General features: G+C 36.4%; 2 protein-coding genes across 2 annotated transcripts in view; both read right to left on the minus strand.

Annotated features, from left to right (window-relative positions):
• The window catches only part of CRYBG3 (crystallin beta-gamma domain containing 3), a 42329-nt gene extending 39281 nt beyond the window's left edge, over positions 1–3048 (minus strand). Inside the window, exons 1-2 of the mRNA XM_072431725.1 lie at positions 2578–3048; positions 853–900 (exon numbers count right to left, since the gene is read on the minus strand). Coding sequence (XP_072287826.1) covers positions 853–900; positions 2578–3048 — 519 coding nt within the window. The remainder of the gene's footprint in view (positions 1–852; positions 901–2577) is intronic.
• The window catches only part of LOC140344524 (uncharacterized), a 66933-nt gene continuing 50324 nt past the window's right edge, over positions 2975–19583 (minus strand). The window contains exon 4 of the mRNA XM_072431714.1: positions 2975–7936. Coding sequence (XP_072287815.1) covers positions 6001–7936 — 1936 coding nt within the window. The 3' untranslated portion in view covers positions 2975–6000. The remainder of the gene's footprint in view (positions 7937–19583) is intronic.

A 19583-nucleotide genomic window follows, 5' to 3' on the forward strand; every position in this document is an offset into this window, starting at 1 on the left:
AATTAAAATACATTGGGTGCACCAATGTCAACCTTTGCAGTCTGAACATGTAAACGTGATGTTAAGTTGCACACTTGCAGTATTAGTTACCAGTCGCATCAGGGAGTAGATAAACTTTACATACTACGATCAGCAGTGTGAACAAGGGCCCAATTATACACAGAAATGTGACAATATACAGGATCATAATAACTGGGTGTGATGTCATACATTTTGCTGCATATACCAATGTAGGCAAAACACATGGACTTAACAAGATTGTATCAAGATTGCAACTCCGTGCTGAGGAGGGAATACATTATTTCATCAAAAATTGCAATGCATTGCCAAAATGAAGATTTTGTACACTGTATTTCTGACTAGATCAGCAAATTGGCATTCAATGCACAGGCCAAAATTAGACATTTTTAAATTTTTATAGTCCTGTATCTTGAATTTTAAAATTTGTTAATTGAGCTTGAAAATTTCTAACTATAACTTTTTTGCTCAGGGAAATCGTTCTCTCTGATCTCCCACTCCAAAACTCTTTGCTTGTAAAGCAAAGTATTAGCTAGGCCCCTTCTCCATCCCCTCACACTGACATTCAATGTATAGAAAGGGAAAACATTTGTTTTAAGTTTTGTTGAAGAATTTAAATGACCCCACCTTCGTTAAATTGAACCCTAAGTACAAAAGTATCTGAAAGTTTGCTCTAGGCAACAAAGGCTCCGATAAATGAGACTCAATGTTAATAAGGAGCTTGCACTGTAATTCAGTTGGACAATGGATCTCTAACTATACACCTAAATATTTTACATTAGCTTATATTACACTATATGGGAGATCTATTTCTATCATTAGTTCAGAACATACCTTTCCAGGCCTTGGGTTGAACTTTAAGGAGCTGGAATCTATCTTATTCTGAAATCAAACAATGGTTACATTGGTAAACTGCAAAGTTACAGTAGTCATAGCGGTATATATTCAAGAGGTACATGTGAAGTCAGTCAAACATAGTTGCTCTGTTTAACCTAGCATGGTTTGAGCTTTTTTATTGCAAACATTTATATTACAAAAAAATAATTGATTACAATACATCTTACAATCACTGGGGTTGCCATTTTCACTTTTAATTACAATTGCTGGTAGGGAGAAAGGTGCCATCTTTTTCCCATTGGTAGATCACTCCTCAGTTCCTAATCTGTCAAACAAAGGGAACATTTCCCATCGGGTACACAAAAAAAAAAAAACAATACCCACCTGACAGGTCCTTTCCCCGTTTATGAAACAAAAACACATTAGATTGTGAGCTCCTTTGAGGGACAGTTAGTGACACAACTATGGGCTCTGTACAGCGCTGCGTAAAATGATGGCGCTATATAAATACTGTATAATATTAATATTAAAATAGATTTTTGTTACTGTTTGTGTCTCTATTGGAGGAATTTTTCCTCACTTCCCGTTTTTGTGACACAACATCATCACTTGAGATACTGATACTAACAGAAAATCCTCTGACATTTCTCATCCTTCTCAATTCCATCCGAAAAAAAATTTTTTTGACTACATCAAAAGTATGTCAGATGTACTACAAAATGTCCTGCACTAGAATGCAGTCAAATATAGAGAATCATTTCATGCCATGATATCCTACACAAACAGCTGTATCTATATTGGATACATGAATATTTTGGCTGTATCATTTGAGTGATACAACATTTCACTAGAATACTTGCATGCCATTAGTGCTTTACAGGCACTTTTTTACCATTTCTTTTTTTATTATGGCTTGCTTTGAAATGCAGCATACTGGTCCATATGAAAATGCTGAAACAAGCACAATTTCCACTGTAAATTCTGTGCCTAGGATGACAAAATTAAAGCTGCTTTCTGTTTAGCTGTGTCTGTTTATTTTCTATTTGCATGAATGAGTATTTTAAACATGTACATTGTAAGATAATGACCACATACTTGAGCAGTCATTACCATTAAAATATAGATCTGTTCACAGTACACAGTGATAAACATGCCTTAAACAATGTAAGCAGTGAGGAATTAATACCTATGCAGGTAGCCCCAACACTAAAGTTCCATTACAAAATGATATATCATCCCCAAAATAGAGTCTTTCTCTTTATTCACAATAATAAAAAAATCCCTACTGGCAGCTGGTGTTACAATGCAACAAACAACCGGGAGTATAATCACCAAGCCTAATTGTGTAATTGCATTGTAAAATCCTGGTACATTTTATTCAGCATCTATAAAATTTAGTTAACAACTTCTCCATACAGTAGGCCAGACATACTAATAAAGGGTAGAATTTCGCCAGATATTCCAAAAGGCACTTTTTTTTTAACAGACTTACAATCGATATTATTAACTTGGAAGATAGTTACCTGATACAAGCATGTAAATGAACATGTAACATGGAATATGCCTAATCACTTTCTATTCAATCATTTTCCCCCTTTCTAAACTAAAGTTAGGGCTGGCTTGGTGCTAAAACAAAACCCAGCCTCTAAAACATTTACCATAATTTAAATATACCCCCTTTTGAATGGCATACCCTTGTTAACCAACAAACATAGTTCTTACCATTAACTGATCTTTTGTTTCCTTGGATTCACTTTCTGTAGGTGGATCTACTTTTTCTTCAGTTGGGCTTTCTTTATTTTCTATACCATATGTGGAGTTCTGAGAAGAATGGAAATACTGATAGTAAACACTTCTGGATGACATTCTAGGTTGACTTTTTATCTCGGGTTTTGGTAAAAACAATCCTGAATCTGTCATCATTTGTAATGGGGAAAGGGCAACAGCATCTGGAGGAAGATCATTATTATGAACAGAGCTGGATTCTCTTTTTGATGAGGATGATGAACTTTCATTTTCAGCAGTTGCTGTTGGACTATGTTCTACAGAAGATTTTGCACCAACTCCAAAATTCTGTGACATGAAATTTAGAAGTAAAGACTGGCGACCTGAACCTGGATTTAATTTTTTTTCTGCTTTTGTAATGAACAAACTAGATCTTTTTCCTCCAGATGTTGTTTCCTCTAATAGCATTTTCTGGGCATCAAGATTTGACTAAGTTGTAGCAGGTTTATCTTCCTCTGTCCCTGATGCATCTGTATTATCCAAATCACTGACAGTAGCCTGTTCACTGAGAGGTATCAACGTTCCTTCTGAGCACATTTCTTCTACGTTGGCCTCCTTTAAGCGATCCGAAACAGATTGCAGGAGAGATAATATCGACGTATGATCATTACCACCACTACCTGTTGTGGTTCCTTCTTTGTGCCTAGGCGAGCTGCTATTGGATACAGCATCTTCACAAGAGCTATCATCCTCGTATATAGGAGAAAGAGACAAGGGATATACTCTCACACGTCTTGATGGTAGAGTCAGAAACAAGTCAGTTGCACTGGCCTGATCTATATTACCAGATTCTTCCTCTGTCCACTCATCATCACTTCCTACTTCAACATACTTACTGCTATGTAGTGAAAACTGAAAAGGGTCAATGAATTCAGTTCCAGAAATGCATGTGTTCTCACTAAGTAAATTATTAATAAAGGGTATGTTCATAGAACCCTCCGTTTCAAGAGATTTAGAGTAACAGCCTCCTTGGTCTTCATCAAGTCCTAAATCAAACATAACATTTTTATTGTCTTCATCACTTTGTATCAGTGCTTTAAAGTTTATATAGCTGTCAACTTGTCCACTAATTCCATTTTGTAATCCTTCTTTATCTAGATTTTCAGAATGGTTCAATGTTTCTGTTGTATCTTCTGTTAGCTTTAGATCAATGCTGTCTGTAGTCCTCTCCCCTGCGTCACTTGTTGGAGTTGTTGGCTGAAGTACATTAGAATTGACTTCATAAGAATTGAGAAGTACTGAACTTTCAAGATTAGGCTCATCAGGGCCATTTAAACTGACCATTGATGTCTGCGTAGATCCATTATCTGTGATTTTGTCTAAACTATTTTCCATTAACTGTTTTGATGAGTATATAATATCATTTACTAATCTTGATGCTACAACTGATATCAGTGCATCAGAGTTTAAATTCTGAATAGTTTTCTCTGGGAGTTCAACTTCATTTTCTGCAGACTGTCCCTTCTGCAATAAATATTTCTCAACTAAAGAATCTTTACCTGTTCCCAAACTTGCTATATTTGCATGGTTTTTATTTAGGTTATGAAATTCATCAACTGCAGAATGCAACACTGAGAAAATAATTTCACTGGCTTTCTTTTCAAACAAATCACTGGATAAGTCTAAATGTTCTCCACTTGGAAGGGACATTTTTGATGCTTCTGAAGAATTCATGCCATCTGTGAAGTTTTCATCTTTTTGAAATGTAGACTGAACCATTACATCTCTCTCCTTTACTGGTTCGTTAGGAGTCACATCATCATTTGGATGGATATCTAAAACTGAATCACAGCTTTGTAGTTCACAGTGTGAATCAGACATCACAGATTAATCTGCTAAATTATTTTCTGCTGTGTTGGCCTGGAGTGATATCTGTAAGATGTCATCAGTCGTATCGATCACCAAATTGTTATTTTTAAGATTTTCTATAAGTACATCTGGTGTTTTATCTGGTAATGTTGGTAAACATCTATCTAGAAGTGTATACTGTGGGATATTATCACTGACATAGTCACCTGAAAACATATTTACAACATTCTCAACTACATCAATTTTATTTAATATTGGAAACCTTTTAGCTTCCATATAGCTGCTTTGTGGAGATTTTTCATAATTATTTATTTCCACAAATACGCTGGGTTCATGAAAAGACATATTAACATTATTCTCAGTTAGGTCCTCATCATTTCGGTCAGTAGGCACTTTTGTATTTGTGACAATATTTTCTTTATTATCCTGAAAGTCTTGAAATTCGCTGTCATATCCTGTTTCCAGGGGAGGAGGTGAAAAATTTGGTAAGCGTATTAGTTCTTTCTCGAATGTTGCGCTTTCAACTTTGCTCACTGATATGATGTCTGACTGTAATTCACAAGGAGCAAGTTTTACTTCTTCGATATTAACAGATTTTACTGACACTTTGGCAACATAAACATCTGAATTCAAGTTTACTTTCATAATATCATTAGTTGAACATCTACCTGATTCATAACCATCTACACCAGTCACACCACTGTTCACAAAAGATACATGATTTATACTTGGGAAGCTTTCTGCCTCTTTTGCCTTTTCTGTTTTCTCTATTAATGGCTCATTCTGTTTTTTGACAGCATCATCAAGAAAACATGCTACAGGCAGTGTTTTAAATGTGGTATCATTTTTGGACTCAACATTTCCAGGCCTTTGGTTGTCTTGTTCCATATTAAAAGGATCAGATATGCTTTTGTTGAATATTTCAGTAGGGAATATTTTAATTGGGATATGTTCCTCTGGTGTGTAAGCCTGTGATGAAACCATCCCAGAATCAATGGCATCTGAAAGAGGAAGAGGGCTGTCACATCTTAGGTCCGTGGAATCAGAAGAAGATGGAGAGACAGATATTGTTGGGGAAGGCGATCGACACTCAATACCATTGTCAAAAGAAACAGTTCTAACAGTTCCTGTCACATGGGATGAACCATTGTTCAGATGGTTTTCTGGGACAGGCTTCACATTTGATATCTTTCTACCCTGAGAATTGTCATAAAATAAAATGGTCCCAGATGCGTCATCATCTGCAGAAGATGCCAAGGTAAATTCATTTATTGTATCATCACTAGCTTCAACGCTTGTTTGCTGCTGTTCTATAATCATTGGGATTTCCTTTGTCTTTGTTTGTAGTTTTTCTGAAATGTTCAGGCTGTGAGGCTGTGAATTTACAACAGTTTTTATGATAACCATTAATTCATCCTGTTCATGTGGTTGTAAATTGTCTTTTACTGTTAAGAAACCGTCTGTGACTGTTTCTTATTCAGTATTTGGGAAGTCTTTACTCTGTGTTGCAGAATCTATTGTAGCTCCAGAGGTCAAATCCATATTTGCTTCTTAAAGCTGGCAGTTATCATCTGCAAATTGTTGTAAGTCTTTTTCAATGTTTGTATGCATGTTTCTATAAGGCTGCAGATCTGAAGACATCTTTGGAATCTCTTCTACATTGGGCTTTAGTTTTTCTGAAATGTTGCTGTTATCCTGCAGCTCTTCTTTTTCAACAAGCTGCATATCTTCATTGATTAATTTCTGATGATTTAAGTTAATTCTTGCATTGAAGGCTGTTTCTTGAGTAGCACCTCCGTCAGAAGCTAGCAGTCTCTCAGTGTTCACTGAACTTTCTGATACAACATCTATAAAATTTTTAAATCTGTCTAAGTTTTCTTGAATGTTCTCACTATATTCCTTATTGCTTATTGGCTCACTTTGGTGTTCCCTAAGTACCTTTTCCATGACGTTATTTGTCAGCAGATCGGCTGCAGCTATTGAAGTACTTTCTTGTGAAGTAACAGCTAACTCTATTTCTGTTAAATGTGGATCAGATGAGATGGTTGTGCTTTTTTCAAAGTTGAGCTGCTGATTCCGACCATTTTCTACATTTTCTTTGGTATACAAATATACATTATTTGGAAAGTCATTTTCTGATGTTTTAACACTTTCTGTATTCTCTGCAGGTATGGGTTGTATATCCATATTATTTTCTTCAGCAGGTTCTGCGTTTTTCTCAAAATCCTGCTTTAATTCACAAAGACACTTTGGGCTTCCATTTTTGTTTGGATTTAAACTCTCCAAGATCTTAGAAGCTGCTTCAGAATTTTTCTGAGGACCTTTTGAAATATTTGAGATTTCTTCTTTTTTTAGCACATCACCAGAAATCAAAAAGGCTTCCACTGAGTTTTCCTGTAGATTATTTGGTTGCTGACGCTCTAACATTTTTGAGCTGTTCTCTAAATTTGTATGACTAACAGAAATGTTCAAGCTATCTTCATTAAGTGATGACAAATCCAAAGACAAATGGGAATCACTATCAGATTTAGATTGTAAATCCTCTGAACTTGTCTTTGCATTCACATGTGGGTTCCCTGAAATGTTTGAACTCTTCTCATTATTTAATGGTAAATCACCTGAAGTCTTTATAAGCTCTGTAGAAACCAGATCCACTGAACCCCTTGATTTGTCCTCAGCTTTTGAATGTAGATCTTCTGAAATGTTAGGTTGAAAGTCCATAGAAATCTCTGAACTGTCTGTATTATCTGGTAATGTATGCACATCTGATGTTTTCTCAGCATGTAACTGTACCTTGTCAGATAAGTTAAGGCTCTTCTCACTACTTTGTTTCATATCCTCTGAAATGGTTAAACTGTCTATAGAATTTGGTTTTTGACTTCTTGAAACTGCAGGATTTACTTCCGCATTGTGTTTTAAGTCCTCAGCTTCATGTGAGAAAGATTTATCATTTTGGTTTGGAGCAGACACGAAGAAAATGGCTTCTGGTTTTTGGTTTAGGTCCTCAGCTCTATGTGAATTAGATTCACCTTCGTAGATTGGAACAGACACTAGGGAACTAACATCTGCATTTTGTTTCTCAATTTCATGTATGTTAGATTCAACATTTTGGGATGGAAATGAATCTTTGGAATAGTCTTCTGCATTCTGTTTCAAGACTTTAACTTCCTGTGAATTGAATTCCCCATTTTGGGATGAATTTTGGATCTTTGGTTGCATCTTCATCTTTATTTGAATTTTCGGTGGCGGCATCTCCTCCTCAGAACTTCTGTATGAGATGGGCTCCATATTCACTATCTCATGTAACATATGGCACATTTCCAAACCAACATGTCCAGTGCTACTTGTTTCTTTTTCACTTGTCTCTTCTTTCTCAGGGATTGGGGAATTTACATCAGCACGCCTCTTCAGGAGCTTCCTGATCCTCCGGGAACCTCGGTAGGTGCCATATGTTACTGCTGGGGCTTCTTGTGGACTGTCATTAAGCCTGCCAAAAATATTTTAAATACATGTTTAATAGGTATTTATTAAGGGTATTCATCAGTTATATCATAACATTCAATTCAGAGTAAAACTCTTAAACCCTGTGATTTATCAGTTCAGATAGCATTGTAATATTTGCACCTTTATTGTACTGCATTACAAACCACATTTTTTGACGGAACTGGAAAATTTCTACATGATTAAAACACCTCAACATCAAAAAAATGCACACAAAGGCCCTGATTTATTAAAGTTCTCCAAGGCTGGAGATAATACACTTTCATCAGTGAAGCTGAGTAATCCAGCAAACCTAGAATTCCTAAAAGTCATTAGCTTTTTGTTAGCATGGAATTTGTTAGAATGGAATTCCTAAAAGTCATTAGCTTTTTGTTAGCAAATGTTTTTAATCCTGGACCAGATCCATTCGAGGTTTGCTGTATCACCCAGCCTCACTGATGAAAGTGTATTCTCTCCAGCCTTGGAGAACTTTATTAAATCAGGGCCATAGACTCATACCCTAAATATCATATGAAATAAATGTTAGAAGTTTTACTAAGTAAATAACAAAATAACATGTATGTGTACATTTTCAATAAAATATTTTTGGGGTTGCCTACAAACACAGAAAGAACGTAATTACATAATTGACTATAATCTAAGGTAGGGAACAGAAATGAATTATTCATTAGAATGTTTATATGGTGGGGAAGGGGGGAACATAAATAAAAGCAAAATATAAGCAGAATAAATTGCAATTCTTAGCATTACAAATTACAATCATGTATGTACCTAACAGCAGAAAGTAATCACAATTACAATAATACAGCATCCAGCAGTGCACACAAAGGGGAATGTTATTATTATTATTGATATTATTATTATTATTATAATTAAACATGTATAGAATATATACATATAGAATATATACATATATATATATATATATATATATATATAGTCCTTTCAAAGAATTGTTTCTTGGATATACTGTACATGAAAAAGAGATGAGCTTTACATAAATACTGGAATCAATTAACTTAACTATTACATTTTTTCCCATGAATATTTTGCCATTATATACTTACATGGGGGTAGTAGCCATGTTTGTTTGATATACACAAAGTGTAAGGCGCTGGTCAGTACAAATATTCTCCCGACACCAGTCCCCCAATCTAAAGCCACAGTCTTCACCTATAGCAGCCCCCGCTCAGCCTCGGGCGACTGGATGTGTCTCCCAGCATTCAGTTGCCCCCAGTGCGCAAGGGATGGTGTCTGGGCAAAGACCAGTCCAGGCTGAGTTTAAGCAGAATGTCAGGAACAGGCAAAGGTCAGCAACAGATAAAACACTCAGAATCTGTTGACACAGATAAACCCAGCTAAACACTATAACAGGAACTGGTGACTGGGAGCAGAGAGGACATAAAGCCCCTGCAGCCAATGCGTGCAGGACTGAGTCAGGAGCTAATCGGCCTCTAGAATCCCCTTCAGCTGTGCACAGCCTCACAATGGATGCTGGGGATGCCAATAATACATCAGGTTGCACAGGAAACAGCGTGTGCTGCAAATGACATTGGACGACATAAACTGTGTTTTATACTGCAATGGTACACAGCATGGAGTCGCCAGACAGATTAGCTTTTCCTAACACAAAGGCTTTTTATTTTTTTTTATATTTAAAAAAAAGCACAAATTTAAAATAACCGTGAAACAAACAGTATATCAAAAACCTAAAATATATGTCCAACAGTGTGGCAAAAATATCTGGACTGGGTAGACATAAATACAAATGTTTGAGCAAGTAAGACTGCTTATATATATATGTAGTTCATCTGTGTATTTAGCTGTTTGCTTTAAGTTTTTTTTTTTTTAAACTCTGAAAAGGACTCCATGTGTCTACCTCTCTGGGAGGTGGGGTAGAATTGGAATTATTTCTCCTGCAATTTTACCTTTCAGACGCTGGTGTTCCCAGCACACAATATTATTGGCAAGAAGATCTTTTCAAGTAATGAGGTGACCTTGTACATTTTATACCTAGATTAAAAAAGGAGCTCTAGGCATTCTCACCCAAGTATAAATAGACCATTGTGAAACTTATTCAGGGATTAATATATGGTAGTATATTGCAATGATTTTTAGACAAAACAAATAAAGATATAAAACAAAAAAAGATTAAATTTGTCTATACAACACATAACATTTCCTCATATATTTATTACAAACACATCTATCCCTGAGTGCTGACTGAAGAAACATTCGCAGTTTGTTTTTACATTAGTAGGCTGGGATATTTGCCAAAGAACTGGAAAAGTCATATACACTGGGGGCATATGGCTACAATATTCTGTTTACGTTATTATATTTCACTATTTTTTTTTTGCTGAAGTCCAAAACAGGAATGGGAATGAGGGTTTACCATTTCGCAGAATTGCAATAAGGGGCCGTTTATCATTTCAGAACAGGTGAGTCATAATGGATGTAATCAAGCAAAATGTGTGACCTTGACTGTGCTCTGTTTTTTAGATGGTAATAAGAATCGGATTTAGTGTCACGGGGCTCAGGACAATGCTGTACACAAATATTTATACCTTGGATTTAATGAAGGGAAAACACCAGCATGGCCTAAAGGTACAATGCACCTGTAATTCACTAAACTAGGATTTGGTAACTGTTTATGAACCTTTACACCCTACAGAAAACTAATGAAAATTTTGGAAGGAAGTTATTTTAATAAACTCAAAAAGATTACAATGACCTGATTTCATTTTTATAAGGTAGAAGGCAAACACACCTCCCTTGTGTCATGAAAAATAGGGATTTTTTTTTAGTACAAACTATGTAAGCAAAGGATACGGCATTGCAATGTTCCAATATGCACAAAATCATTGCAAATCTAACAGTGTTTCTGTTCACCACTTCTACTACTATACTTTACCACTACTACTACTATGCTTACTATGCTTGTACTATACTATGCTTGTAAAACAATTACAATGATTTACATCAGCCTTTCTCAACTTTTTTTTATCATGGTAGAACCATTGAAATAACTTTCAGGTCTAAGGGAACCTCTTCTATAATTACTATATTCACAGCTCACAATACATTAGTGTGGTGGTCAGTTGGAAGAATGCCACACACATTGCTGGCCATTGGGAAGAATGTCACCCTTACAAATAGCCAAAACGATCATTGCTGTCAAACTCACCAGGAGGCACAAATTGCTCTCTGGAAAACCATATGGTTCCACAGCACCCTGCTCTAGAAACACTGATTAAAACATTAGTGCAGTATAAAACTTTGATTTACTTCTTAAAAAGGAAGTTAATGTTTTTAGCTGGAGCTTATGCATTTACACATTTTTGAACACTTACCTTGTGATGTGAAGAAATCTCCCCCATAGCTGTCTGACTTGCGCTCCCATCTTCTCCCCAGTGGGTTCTGGAGTCCTCATTGGCAGGGCTACAATGATTAAAACCCCATGCAAGAGCACAGGAGTTCAATCTCTCCATGACCCAACAATTATCTGTAAGATGCCAGCATTGTACACAAAGGGGCATATTTAAACAAACCGTAAATATGACATTAACCAAACATTCATTGTAGGTAACGGTTCAGGTGCATGTGTATTAAACACCACAGATTTATTCTCCAAGTAATATTTAGGAAAGTCAAATCTTCTGCTTTTTAAATATGCCCCTAAGCAGCACTGTGTGACTGTCAATGTGCAATTCCTAAAAGATACTCGGTGAGTCACTGACATAATGGAATAAGCGAGTTTATATACGGACACCCAATATGCACATACTTGTTCTAGGTCAGTGACTCTCTAAGTAGCAAACCACGAATAATAAAATTACCGGAGTCTGCAGCTCCAACCATGACAGGAATGGTGGCTTGGCTGTTTCTGTCATGGTGGATTCCCCTCAAAATTCAGGAAAATGATAAGTGAATTGCTAATGCTTATACCGAAATGCGACCATTGTGTAAAAAATATTTGTTCAACCCAGTTATTCTGATTTTAATGCTAGCTACTGTGGCCTGAAAAAATTTAAAGGCTTTAAAAGAGCCCCCATCAACACAAAATAGGCGGCCAGCTGCAGGTTCCTGGAGGGTAATTTTGATCTAGGCCACATTACTTAAGATATGTTTGACCTAGACCAAGCATATGGGACAAAAGTCTTAACTTTTGTTCTGGATCTGTGACTCACTAGGAAGGTAAGCCAAAAAAAAAATAGGAAAACATATGACAAATATATATATGGAAGCTATATTACCAGTCCATCTAGTCTGCAGATATACACAGCTTTGACTCCTAGCAAAGCTCTGCTCAGGAGAACAAAAGACACATTTTTTCCTATAGTAAATAACGCTTACAGGTCCTGACCCTTCCCCAGATGATGCCTGCACATAACAAAAAAAGGAGCAAGTTTCTTTGTGACTGTGCACTTTACTTGTGTCAGTATGCACATTAACACTGCAGCACAACCAGCTGGCTTATTGTGCTGCTTTTCAGTCTTCCATTCTGATCTCTTCTGTTCGGGTACCTGGGTGATTCAGGTACCAGCACAGCTTAATTTAAATAGTACATTTATTAACCTATTATTAAATATAGCATTTTTAATGTTTTTACCTGGAGAGTCTTTTTCATCAATGCCAACCTCACAGAAAAAAACAACTAAGGGTCAAGTTGGGTGACAGACCTTCTAAAACTCTTAGAAAACAAACAAAATCGGCAATTGTACTTATTATTGCCCATGGATTCTAGTATAACACAAGATAAATCACCTTTACGAGTTCCAGTTTGGAAATAGCATATTATAAAGCCTTCTTGCAATCAGTGAGGTGCTGTATATCCCTGGGTTCCATATTCATTCTGCAGTAGCGGTCTCTTTTCAGTATGTATGGCTAAACAAATCACGTCAAGCAAGAGGTGTCATCAAGTGTATAGGCCTGGACTGTGTCCAGGTCACTAAAGCAGATATACGATCTCTATTAATAGTTTAAACAGCTCTGTTCCCCCTTCACTTCACTTTCTGAGGAATTAACTGTTGAGAACAAGTCCTACATGGATGTGCAACACTGCAGAAGGAGCAGAAAATAAATGGCTTGAAACTGAACCTAGAATAACACGGACACAGCAAATCACTTTGTGTCCTACCCTCAGAATATCACTACACACTGGCATTGAACATGTATGACCTTTTTTATGATGAAAACATTCTTGCCAATTCAAATGCCAAAGAGGAGCGCTATTTATTTTACTAGTGGTACATGCCAACTTTGACAGAGAAACTCTGATTACACAATTTTGTAATCCCATGTATAGTAGCAGTACCCATGTATAGTAGCAGCCAGCAATACTGTATCACAACATTGTGCACAGTTTTGCAAAAAATGGTTCTTCATTAGTTAATTTGTGCTGTCAGATGATTAAAAGAAAGTACGCTGGCCTAAAGTATTGCACCTTGAAAAGGGTCCACATTTTCAAGGGGCCCGCAGTGTATCAGCAAACACTTTCCTTTTCCCCCCGTTTACAGTTTTGCTGTAAATCAGTGAACATACACTAAATAGATGATTATTGTTATTATTATTATTAATAATAAAAATAAACAAGATTTATATAGTGCCAAAATATTATGCATCGCTTTATATTACAGGGGTTTCAAATGACAGACTGATACAGAGAGTGAGACAGGAGGATGAGGTGACCCTGACCCGAAGAGCTTACAACCTAGGAGGAGGGGGAAATAAAAATTAAATATTTTCATTTCATTCATTTGCTAGGAATTCTTCTTAAGAAATGTTAAGTTAGGTAACAATAAACAAGCTAAACCAACGATGTGATCAGACGTCAGGATCAGTTACCCCTGCACTGTTACTGCTGCACTACAATATTATACCTTAATGCACTTAATTAAAGTCAATTCCTAATCATTTAGTCATTACAGACAGATTTTATATAACTATAGTACAATCTTGTAAAGTTATCTTTATTATGGTTTTCTACCTTTTATTTACACTTGGTGAATCTAACAGTAAAGATAAGTATCCACTGGAATTGTTTTTCTGCATTTCAGGTGCGTTTCAAATGCACCGCAAATACAGGTTATTAAAATTTCATTGCCCTTCATTGCCTTTGGCAGTTCAGATGCTGAATTTGACCCGCTGTGTTGCTGTTTCCTCTTTTTTCTTCGTGTTTACTTTTCTGTCAATTGTCACATGGAAAAGAAGTGAGGTATACCCTTCTTGTTGCAGAGGTGTTACACTACCAGTGCTCATCCATAAACTATACAAAACTCCAAACATGGCTATAGCTCATTCCAATTTTGGCATTACCAATTTACTGTATGTCCTGTATAACCCCATAAGTCTTATATGAGTCCATCAGAACTACAGTTAGGTTATCCAAAGCTAGCAGATGGTATCTGTTCAGGTGTTCAATGACCTCTTGTGATGTGGAGGTCCAACATTCTGGTGAGTTACCCTTTTGAGGCTTGCAAGGGCCACACTAATAATTAAAATAATTGTTTGTGAAAATATCTTTCTTTAAAGTGTCACATTTTGTTGAAACTTGCATTACCAGTTAACAAGAGACAACATTTTTGGCTGGAGTTGTTTAATTTCTGTTGATTTATGAACCCATAGGGCTCAGATGGTAAGTAAGTATGGTCATTTTAAAAAACATTAATGCTTGAAATCTTATGTATGAAGCAGACCGTCTGCTTTACATTCCCACATACTTTTCATCTGTACAGACCAAAAAACTACAGCTACAACAAGCTTTCTGCTTCTTAACATTTCCTGCATACCTTCCCTCTAAATTTCATATGTCCAGGAGAAAACAACAAGAATACAATGTACAAAATTTAGTGATGCTGCTGGGCTAGGCACTAACCCACAATTGCCATTATGGTAAATACAGATGCAGAAACAACACAACTCTTGGTAACTTCTAAAGATGAGGGAACACAGAGAACAAACATTTTTGGACATCTGGCCTGGTGATTGGCTAACTTGCATAATAACAACTTCACATAGTAATACCAAGTCATGGTTCTCCCCAGCCTCTTTCAGCTGGTCTCATCACCCGGCACTCCTTAGTAACCTGTTTTCTGGCTGTTTTTGGGTGGCTACTGAAAAGTTGGGTACCCGTACCAGGGCACTGGACAGTTGCGGCATAAAACCAAGATGATGGAAAAATGTGACATACTAAGGGGTGGGGAGTAGGAAGTTGGAACAAAGTATAAGAGGGAAGTGAAAGGCTGAAAAAATTATCAAGCTTACTGAATACCTGTGGCAACAACAACTGAAAACACTAAATTTATTTTTAAATTTAGTTTATTAAGTGTTGCCCCGGCCTTTTTTTAACCACCCACCCAGCTGAAAATTCTGTGGAGAACACTGTAAGTATTCAATATAACAGTGCACACAAGAAAGTACTACTTGCAAAGTCAATCATGCCAGACAATCAATTGGAATTCACTTTACAGAACCCAGACCAAAGATATATATTCTAATTCATTGATATTATGCAGTTAGCATCTTGTTTTGTGCACTAGAAAAAATTAATAAATGACGAGAAAATTAGTGTTCTGGAGTTGTGAGTCTTTCTAAATAGCCCCAGAAACTACTGCACCATTAAACCAATCTTTAATTTACGGCTGCAGGTAAAGATCTAAAGTTCCTCCCAAAGTAAATATTCCAATGGAAAAGCTATTTCACAACAGACACATAAACAAAACTCTTAAATATTTAATGTGCAACCTCTAAGATTGTCCTATGTCAATACAATCAATTCTGCAGATAAATATAACACTGCAGGATACATGTTTTATTTACAAGATGCACAGCGCCTTTCAAAAGACAGACTAAATCTGCATGAGATGTTTTAACTATTTGAAGGGGAGTTTCACCTGCAACCAAGTTCTTGGTGGTCCTGGTTGTAGAAGTTATCTTATTATTTCTTTGATGCATTCAGTGTTTACAAATGTTTGTGCCAGCCACAACATGATGATAGAAGACACTATATCAGCAACAATCATCTAATGATCCCTGTTTCCACTGTTATCCTGGCAAAATTAGCTAATAGTGCCTCTAGTGGCCACATCAGCAGACTCCACGCACTTACCAGCACAAGGACCACAGATAGAGGCATTAGCGGTCATATGACCATTGCAAAAAACTTAATGAAAACTATTTTGAACCTTATTTTATGCCAAAACAGTATTGTGATTTCACTAAGGTGTTTATGATGTACTCAAATATTCTAAAGCATGTACTTTTAACATTAAGACAGGCAAAGTATGGGAAAGCCCCAGAGCTAACATCTTAAAAATCCTCTTCAGGTCTAGGTCTAGGACAAGGAAAACTGTCATGCAGAATAAAAGAGAGGGTTGATTATTAAACTACCCAAGAAGGGAAATACAACTGATTGTAACAATTGCATATAAATTATTCTCCTTTCTCTGCCTAGCAAGGTCTTTTCCAGGGTTAATATGAATTGTGTTAAGGAAAGAACAAAAAAATTCAGAAATAACAAGCAAGATTTCGAAAACAATGCAGCTGTGTGGATATGATAAATGTGCTCTGCATAGTAATGGAAGAAAGCAATAAATGGCAGAATGGATTATATTTAACTTTTATTAACTTCAAAAAAGCCTTTAACTCTGTAAATAGAAAGGAGAAAAAGTGGATATGTACGGAATATGCTATCCCAATAATGATCATTATTATCATTCAAGAAATAAATGAAGGTTTTGAATAAAAAGTCCCAGTAATCCATTCACTGTAAACTCAGGGGTTCGACAGGGCTGTATTGTCCCACGAACATTATCTTTGCCGGTGTTAGATCATGTTATGAAAAGAGCGGTAAGAGGAATGAACGATAGGCTCCAGCATTTGGATTTGCAAATGACATTTATTTGCTGGCACAATGCTTTGGAGATATTTAGGATTGATTGTTAAAATTAGAAAGAGAAGCACCTGTTGTGGGATTAAACCTTAATGACAGAAAGACAAAGAACAGAAGGGGATATGAGAATACATGCAAATCAGGATACTGTCCTTAAATTGGCAGGAAAGAAGTTGAAATGCATTCCTGCACCTAAGTGGGTGGTACCTAGAACAGGAGATGTTCAAGCTAAAATAAAGAATGTATATGGTGTTTTTGTTCAGCTTTATCTAAAAAAATTAAGTTTCTCCAAAAAGAGAAATTTAAACTCTTCATCATTTTTGAACTTATGTTCTTCCATATGTATATGACACATGAAACGTTACCAAGAATATTAGCTTCCAATTACACACAATTATAAATCCACTTCTCTGTGTAATTCTAAATGTAGGATGGCTGGATGTTGTAACAAAACAAGATATGATGCAAATGATCAACCAACACACCACAGAATCCAGGATTCAAAAGGAGAAGTACAAATATAAAGGTTTATAAACTGGGACTCCTCTGAAGTGTCTAAGGGATTCTTGAACTATAGGCAGTTTGTGCCTCTCAGGTCAGTTTAAGCGACACCAATGATCTTTTTGGGTATCTGTAAAGGTGACATTCATCCCAATATTCAGCAATGTAAGAGAGATTTTCCCTATTGATCAACAAACTAATATACTGTGAGCTGTAAATACATGTAATTATTGAAGGGGTGCCCTAAAGGGCTTAAAGTTATTCCAAGAGCTTGTTAAAACGGCTGAGAAATGCTGATCTACACAAACAAAATGGATCAGAACAGATCTAGATTGGAACCTTTAAGGTTCTCAAAAATATTATTAAAAATAATAATAAATAATAAATAGAGCCAACCAAAGGTGATTCAGAAAAGAACTAAAGAAAATGAAACCAGGATTGTCATTAAGACCAGAACAGAAGTAAATTCCCTAGCCCATCGGTCATGACGCACGGGGCCGTACCGGCCAGAGCTGCCGACCATATCTCCTATATGGATCGCAAGCTCTGGGCAGTGGGCCAGTTGTGTCTCTGCAGTGGGCAGGTTCTGGCATCATGACGTCACTCTGGGCGAAGTTACTTGCCCTTTGAGTGACAGACCACTGCCCTAGCGAAAGACAAATAAATCTGAAGGACACGCACAAGTGGAAGTAACTGGAGATCAATTGTGTAAGCCCAGGTCTCAGGAACGCCCATTTCTCTGCATCCTTTAATGAAATGTTACAATGATCACACTGCTTCCATGTATTCTTCACTAAATCTGCCCCCAATAAGTTCTGATTGTACAGTCTCCGTACAATCTATACCAGCACTGTGGTACAATAGCTTACCAATTTTTCCACTCAATGTATGAGACCACACCATTAGAATAAAGCTTTTAAATGCCCATTTTAAGGCAACAGCAATATGCAGGAACAGAAGCTATTTTAATTTTTCAGTCTTTCGTGAGCACAAATCTAATTGGTTGCTTTAGATTATCACACATCACTGCTCTCTGCAGTATATTAGTTAATAAGATAGGGGTCATGTATTTTTTTTGTACAGTCGATGCCAAACATGTTATTATATTATCGGGCAAAGAGTTGTGATTAATCCAACAAAGTGCCGAGAGATTAACTTCCCTGCACAATGAACTACAGACACTTCTGATTCCTGCATTTTATTGCCAGGTGTCAGGAAATAGGTTGATACATCGCCACACTATTCTCCCTATAGTTTAAACAGTAACATGCATAAAATAAACAGCGCCTATTGACCACAATACACAAGCTCTTGATACCCCTGTGAAATCATATCCACGAATTGTAATCTCACAAAATACTATTTTATTAAAGGATGCGTGGAGATTGGGTCAGTAACAATTCTCTCATGCACATTAGGAAATATTTGTTTTTTGTTTATGGAAATTCTATGACCATGAGTGCTGCCAGGAACACAGTTATATCAATAGCACTCTCAGGACATTAACATATCCATTGCCAGGACTCATAGACTGGTATATAAATAAAATTGAGAGAGCAAGGCAAATGAGGATAATGACTTACCTCAAAACATATTGGATCATTATTTGGTCGCCAATCAGTCTATGAGCTGCATTTTCTTTCATTACATGTTGACACCACCCACAACTGATATATAAGCCAAACTCTAAGGATTAACATCCCCACCCTTAGCTTTAGGCCTCCACCCCTGTCTAACTAATTTGCTATGTTTAAAAAAAAAAAAGAGGATTAAATCACTTGCTGTCTATTCCCATTTCTCCGATACTGCTGTGGTGATAATGTTACAAGGTCGTTACAAAGACATCACTCAACCACAAACGATTTATATATTCTGCACTGTCGAAGACCCATGAAGGTGTCTGGCATCCTCAGTGGGCTTTTTAATGGTTGCAGAAGAAGTAAATTCTACTAGTAACTGCTAAATATTGAATTCCCAGAGATATTTAAGAATCTTCAATTTTGACTTACAGTACAGTATGTGTTTTCATGACATGTACCAATTGTACAGGAAGCAAAGAATTTTTGCGAAAGGGGTCAAGTGAGCTTTAATAATCAGTTCTGTTAGGAATATTTGTTTGGATTGGACCTTAATTCCCTAACTGAGTGTTCCATGACATAATTATATTATTACAGCATGTGTAATGGAATAAATAAATGTTCCATCATGAAATGATCATTTAATATTGTTTGTTACTTCC

This window comes from Pyxicephalus adspersus, chromosome 1, assembly GCF_032062135.1.
Source record: "Pyxicephalus adspersus chromosome 1, UCB_Pads_2.0, whole genome shotgun sequence".
Taxonomy (NCBI): Eukaryota; Metazoa; Chordata; class Amphibia; order Anura; family Pyxicephalidae; genus Pyxicephalus; species Pyxicephalus adspersus.